Source organism: Hydra vulgaris, chromosome 03 (genome assembly GCF_038396675.1).
Source record: "Hydra vulgaris chromosome 03, alternate assembly HydraT2T_AEP".
Taxonomy (NCBI): domain Eukaryota; kingdom Metazoa; phylum Cnidaria; class Hydrozoa; order Anthoathecata; family Hydridae; genus Hydra; species Hydra vulgaris.
The window spans coordinates 32,832,501-32,840,000 of NC_088922.1; the positions used below are offsets into that span (position 1 = coordinate 32,832,501).

Consider the following 7,500-nt stretch of genomic DNA (forward strand, 5'->3'; position numbering starts at 1 on the left):
TTTAATAGAAGTCTTAGTATTTTTAAAGTTTGAGTTTTAATAGAATAATAAAGTTTTATTAAAAAAAAACTAACATAGTAAAAATTTTTCGACATGTGCTTTGCTTATAATAAAACTTTAATGTCAAAAAGTTTTAGTAAAAAATAATGTGGTTTACAAGAATAAATACTCTAATGCAATTTTTATAAACAAATAACTTAACCCTTTGACTGCTAAATTAAGTTAAAAGTTGTTTTAATTTTATCCATGTTTAAGAAACATTCAACTAAAATAAAAAAACAGAAAAAAAGATTTTTCTATTTATTTTTTATTTAGGTCTGTAAAGTTTAAAAAAGTATTTTAACTAGTGTTTCTTGTATGATATATAGTTTAATTTGTTTGATTTTATGGTCTTATGATGCTGGGCTATTTTAACTTGGGTCCTCAAATTAAAACATTTGCACTCAAAAATTCAGCTCTTTACATAATAATGAGTGTATTTAAAATAAAATAAAACTTTTACAGAGTCCAGTAACATATTGCAGTAAATTCAGGTCAGGTTCTTAAAGTTCTGTTAACCAGCCTTGCACCCCTACTTCATCTAGTAGGGTGGCATAGATGTAAACAAGCGCAACATTAATTCCTTCCTAAGATGACAAATGCTAAAACTTATTGACTCTACTAGTTTTTGCTTGTGCCTTTGTAGCCATACAACTTTTTCTGCTATCTCCTAATAAGGTACAGCTCTAAAACTCAGTTTAATGGTTTTGATGTTGGCTGGTTGTGAGGTTTCCAGAACTCAGAGAAGCTAATTTCACCAACAGTGATAACTCTCAGAGAAGCTGATTCCCCAACAGCTGTAAAATATTAGAGTATTAGGAGTGCCATGTTGTACATGAAAGGTGTCCCTGTTAGTGTTTTTAGTGTGCAGTAGAGCTCACATATGGAGCCATTTGTTACAACTTTGAGTTCATCAGTAGAAAAAAAGCAACTGCATAACTTATTACTCAGAGTGTCATATGCTATATATGATTGAGTCAAGTTCTCTTCTAATTTTAAACAAGAATAGAATCATTAAAATATTATCCATCGGCCATTGTTTATATACCATTGGCTGTATGCCAACAAAAAAGCAAAAGGGCTTGGTCTATTTATTTAGAAATAACATTAAAGAGGGCAATTTTTGAGTGATTTGTGACTTAAATGCTCATCAAACTATATGAGTTGACCCAAATAGAGCCAAGTCATTCTTGTTTAGCCTCTTGTAAACCAATAGCAAGCCTCTAGTAGACTTTCTCGATTTCTCGTGTAGCTTACGCTCAGTTTCTCCTCTGTCCTAAAGCTGACCAGGACTCCTTTTGTTTTTAAGCTGATCTTTTTTAATCTTTTTTTCTGAAAACAGGTCAGACAAGATTTGATTTCATTTTCTCTGAAATTTTCCATGACTAAATTGAAAACTCCCAACTTTTTAATGTATGTTTATCACAAACTTAACTACTGTAGCAATAAAAAGGTAAAAAAAATATTTTTATAAATATAACAAAAATATTTTGTGACAAAATTTATTAAAATTCCCTGACTTTTGTATAATTTATTATATTCTCTTTTTGACATATATTAGACTTTTTCAGGTTGCTGGTCACTCTCAAAAATCGCACCTCTTATATAACCTACTGGTTTCAGGCGAGCATTGAGGCTTTTATTCCTTTATGTCAATTTGACGTCAAGCCTACCTCATGGTTTTCTCCTTTTTGGGCAGTTATTATTTTTAATTGTAATCATTTCCTATTTTTCAAAAGATCTCTCTTGAGAACAATAGTCGTTTCATCATTGCAAAAAAAAAAAAAATCATAAATCTTTTAATTTATCTCAAAAGTTAGAAATAGAGATTTTTGGAAATTTTTTTAAAAAAACCAAGACTGACATTCTGTCTCTTACATGAGTCTGATCTTATCAGCACTCCTATGGATTAGGTAGAACTATTTGCAATGAATTTTTTCTCTAATTCATCTCTTAAATCTAATGACCTCATTGTTCCTGTCATTCCAAAGAAATAATCCATTGTTGGACAAGTTTGCTCCTACTTTCATTGCTTAAGTTCTTACTTTAAATCCTTTACAACTTGTAGCCCATATAAGATTTCTGTCACAGAAAACAAAAATCCAGAACTTTAAGTATTCTTTAAATTTTTTAACAAGTGCTTAACTGAAGCTTGCTTTTCCTATTGCTAAAAATCGTCATCTGTGGTTCCAATTTTTGAAAACTCTGGAGAACATACCCCTCTAACTATCACCCAATCTTCTCTCTGTTATTAGTAAGTTTTTTGTCTTTAATTTATAACTAAGATTTTAAATGAAATAAAAGAAAATTTGTTTTTGTTTTATACAACTACTTCTATTTATTTTTGTTTATACAGAATTTAAGACATTAATAAAGTCTCTTTTTGAATTTCAGCTTGCTTTTTCATTGATTTGCTGTAAATTGTTTTAAATAAAATTAAAAAACACATAATCAAAAGAGCTAGAACTTTTACTAAGTCTATAAACCAATAAATTTCCTAAAAAACATGCTTGTTTTTTCACCCAGTTTTAATGTTGTTCACCTAATAAGTAAAAGTAAACAAAAAAGTGCTGATAGTTTTTTCTTTTATTGAAGAATATTCTATTGTCTAAATGTATTTGCAATACTTAAAATAATTCCAACAATGAGCAAAGTTCTCACTTAAAAAAAGCATTCAAAAACTTGAGACTTTACAGGTAGGAAAATTAAAGTTAAGACTCCATAATATACTGCAATTATATTTTATTAAATTATACAGCATAAAATCTCGATAAGCATATTACATTAATAATAAACAGAAGAGTTTATTTTTTTAGTTAGGTAAAATAGCAAATATACAATGCAGTAGAATTTATGTTTTACCGATTTACAATAACTTTTTTACAATAACTCATCTTAATCACCATAACACCAGATAAAAAACTAATCTGTAACTCATCTTAATCACCATAACACCATATAAAAAACTAATCTGTATGCTAATGTTGAGTTAGAGCCTTTTAAACTTTAATATTTGAATTTGAAAATCTTGTCCATTTTTAATGTACTTAAAAAAAAAGAAAAGAAAAAGAAATAAATATATGATAAAAAACTTTTTACATCATAGATAACAATGGGGCTTGGTTTTAGGAGACATTCGTTCTTAAAACCAAGATAATGTCTAATTAAAAACAATATTTAATTGTTTAAATTTGTATAGTTCTTATAAAGATATCTTTATTTGTATGAGATAAAGAAATGTTTATTTTATAAAAAATCTTACCATTTAAAGACTTATCAATGTAGTTTAAATCAATGTTTAAAAGATCCAATTTTTTTTGTGTGTACATTTTAGCTATTGACTTTGCTGTAAGTGCTATATCTGTTCTACCATCTTCTTCACAAAGAATTTGGATGCAAAATCTTCGCGGAAAAGCTACATAAAATAAAGTATTACCTGGAGAAATTTTTTTAAAAATTATTATTTTTAACTCTAATAAATTTTTTTAACTCTAAAATTAAAATCAATAAAACATATTAAATTACTGATTCCATTTTTATAAGTATTTGAGCTATCTTTGAGAATAATTGAAATTTCTTGAGATCGCTCCTGTCCAAAAAATTCAATAACTTTCTTATTGATAAGTTTCCCTAACTGTTTCTCACCAGCTTTGAAAATTCCTAAAAAAAAATAACAACTGTAAACTTTGACTAATGCATGATAAATCTCTTGAGTAAGTCAAACGAAAATGAGAACATCTAGATTTTTCAGGAATATTATTTTAAAATTTTTATATTTAAATCAAAAATTTAAAAAAAATCTTGTTATATTTTTTCTTTGTCAAAATAATGACAAAAAAATACTATGGCAAGAAAGACTAAATATTTTTTCACCTATTTCATAATATAATTCTTCTGATTGGTTTAAATAACTTTAAACTTGTTTTTTTTTTATATATATATAAAAAACAAGTTTAAAGTTATTTAAACCAATCAATATATTTCTTTATTTCATCATGTCAAACTGACTTTATTTAACTTCATATTTAACTAAAAGATTAAAATCCATGTTAGACCAGGTTAAAATCCATGTTAGACCAGGTTAAAATCCATGTTAGACCAGGTTAAATTGGTATCAACTAAAAAGTGTAGCTCAACAGGTCTATATTCATGTTATTGTTCCTATGCATTCACAAAGTGATGGTAAATACGTATTTTGGCTTTATTTAGCTACATCACTCTATGCAAACCAGTTGGCTGCAAGCACAAAAAATACCACTGATACCAAAATAATAAACCCGGTAAATGTGCAAAAAACCTATGGAAGATTTTTGTGCAACTTTACATGGATGGCTGAACTGCTAATGTTTACCACTTAGAAGCCAAGTTCAGGTGAAAAAACAAAGGTTTTACAAAAGTTAAAGATGAATTTTTTTAGGAGAATGTAATTTTACTAATGTAATTTTAATTGTTAGCTATGAAAAACTATGAAAAGCTATAAAAAAAAGGTGTTTTTTAACTTTTGCATGGGACTGTATAGAATATAAGTAGGGTAACAATTGACTTTTTTTTTTTAAACTATACTTAGTTATTGGTTTTAAATGCTACTTCCTCCCAAAAAACATGCCTTTAAAATTTCCTAGTGATTTGGATCCCATTTTCTTACTTAAAAGGATAATTTTCTTGTTTAAAAAGATCCCCAAGTGCTGAGACAATATGTATTTAATTTATAAATAAACAAAATAAGTTATGAAATAATTAAATTTACTAAAACAAATTATTAGACTTTCCCTGATTGAGAAGCAAATCAAAATTTATTATTTATTATTACAAGGAAAAGCAACAATAACATCTTTTTTTTTCAGATCTTCTTTTTCAGACTTAATTATTTTTGTATCATAAAGACTTTCGCTAGAGCATTGACAAATTGAAAAGCATGCATATTTGATATACCGGTATTCATCAATTATCTGTCAATAATTTGTTTTATTAACATTTCCATCAAATCCAATGCAATCTGATCTTTTTATTAGCATGTTTCAGTATTTTTGTTTTTGCAAAAATCTTTTTGTCTTTGAAGTTATGTTTGTTATAATACATTTACATATCTTTCATAGCCTATTTACATGTCTTTAAAAAGAACATTGATAAAATTGATGAGCATGCCTATTTGATATACCAGTGTATATCATTTGAATATTAATATCTGTTTTACTGTAACTTACTTTTATTTTGTTTTACTGTTTCTTTGATAACTCTTTATTATCTTCACTTAAAAATTATGTTGGTATACAAAATTTTTGACATTTTATTATTTATAGAAAGTGGTAGTTTATACATTGATGACATGATGTATTTTATTTGCGCTTACTGTAAAGTTTTTTTTTTTTTTTGTCTTCTTTACAAAATACCTTATTCCTTTTTGATCAAGACAAAAATCCCATAAGGGAAATTTGAAATTACAATAACATTGCTTACATTCTCTACTTTTGTTACCCAAACACTTTAGAAGTCTCTGTGCTATGGATTCAGTCTTATAACAACACTGTTTAAGGAAACTCTTAGTATACCAGCTTTTTCACAGATATAATACATTATGTGTATAATACATTATGTATAATACATTATGTATAATACTTCATGTATTATATTAGTAAGCCGGTATTGGATCAAAAGAACTAATGTATCAGAAAAATTCTGATATATAGATTTATTTGAATCCAAGTATATTATTTTTTCAAGGTTGGCATTTTATACTCGAAAAATAACAAAATAAACAAAAAAGACAACAAAGTTCTCCTAAAATTATCACCATCATTCTCATATTTGTTAATATTAAAAATGATTTGTTAATAATAGTATTGATAATCATAAACAACTTTTCGGATCCCTAAGAAAGAAAAAAAAAGAATTGTTTACAAAATAATATATATGTTAATTTGTTTGATATTTGGACTTTTTTTAATTTTTTATTAGTTTTAAAGAAACTTATGGTACTATAATTTTATCTTGTGCTTAATAAAAAAAAAAAAAAGAAACATGTGTAAAACAATTATAACTTTTTTAAATAATAAAATATGTGTAAGTACAAAATCAACTTTTTTTGGAGTTTAAGTAATTTTCCCTTTTGTGCTGATTTTGAATTGATTTTTATTTTATTATAAACATTTTAACCAGATATTTATAAATTACAATAGGATGTTTATGACTAAACATCCTATTGTAATTTATAAATATCTGATTAAAAAAAATAAGGCGCCTTGTAAGCTAAAATAAAAATTCTCTTGATGTAAAGATTGCAGTTTTTTTTTTTCTTTCTTCTTTTTTGTATTAACCTACTTTGTCTCTCAGAGAAAATATAACCAGAAAGTATAACCAGAGCCTGGTTATATTTTTCACTGATTTTAACTTTATTCTCTACTCTAAAATTTTCAAAAGATAGTGAATTGATAAAAACTAAAAATTTTAAATACGTTTGTAAAAACAATTTTTGAACAAAAACACTTCTCTTTTTTATAAATATAAAATAAATTTTTTTATTTGCTTTATATATTTTAATTTTATTTATGCTAATGAAGAGAATTATGTTTTAATGTACGATGAAGAGAATTATGTCTTAGGTAATGAATTAGTTAAAGCATAGCCATAAAAAATTGACTCAACTTTAAGAGCGTCTAATTAACAAAAAAAAATATTTTTTAAAGTTATTTTTACAAATAGAGTACTCATTAATCTATATTTTAAATATTTTAAACTACTCAATCTCCTTTCCTCGAGAAAGGCTGTAAACTTTTGGCTTACGCCCCTCATCAAGTTTTACACAGTGCAATCAGGAACTTTATTACAAACATTTCTCCACTTTTTAAGCAGCTCGGACTCTGAATTGTGTCTTATTTAACTTAAACTTACAAATAAAATTTTTCTATAAAATGTAGATCTTTAGGTATAATTTCAATGTCATTTTTCATAACTAATTAATTGTTGCTTTAGCATAGTTGCAGTTTGCTAAATCAGGGCAAAACCTTATGAGATTTTATAAAAGGTATAAGACATTTTTCCAGGCACTCCTTGTAGAGTTCAGCATTCATTGACTCTGAGGTTACAAATGGCTTGGACTTTTTGCTACAGCTACAAACTGCTTGCCATATCATTCATGCCAGCATAAAAGTCTGTGAACAGGTATTTGTCTAAAGTACAGTTTGACAAAAGTTTTATCATCAAGAGTTAGGCAGCCATCGAACTTTGTCAGAATCTTGTCATACAGTTTTCTTTGCTCACACTTTTGAATACGAATGAATACCATAAAAATTCTTGACTTTTTGCACAAAAGAATGAGATGTATTGAATTTATTTGCTCTTTCATAGTCAGATAGTCAGATTCTGCAAATATAAATGATGAATTTTCAAGGCCAACTTATTCTCAAACCCCTTCAAAGAATTTGTTCTTTTGATAACATTTTTAATAATAATCTTTCAAGAAAT

General features: G+C 26.4%; 1 protein-coding gene across 1 annotated transcript in view; it reads right to left on the reverse strand.

Moving 5' to 3' along the window:
- The window catches only part of LOC101236904 (dehydrodolichyl diphosphate synthase complex subunit nus1), a 26,148-nt gene that overhangs the window by 8,437 nt on the left and 10,211 nt on the right, over positions 1-7,500 (reverse strand). Inside the window, exons 2-3 of the mRNA XM_065792953.1 lie at positions 3,565-3,699; positions 3,302-3,454 (exon numbers count right to left, since the gene is read on the reverse strand). Coding sequence (XP_065649025.1) covers positions 3,302-3,454; positions 3,565-3,699 — 288 coding nt within the window. The remainder of the gene's footprint in view (positions 1-3,301; positions 3,455-3,564; positions 3,700-7,500) is intronic.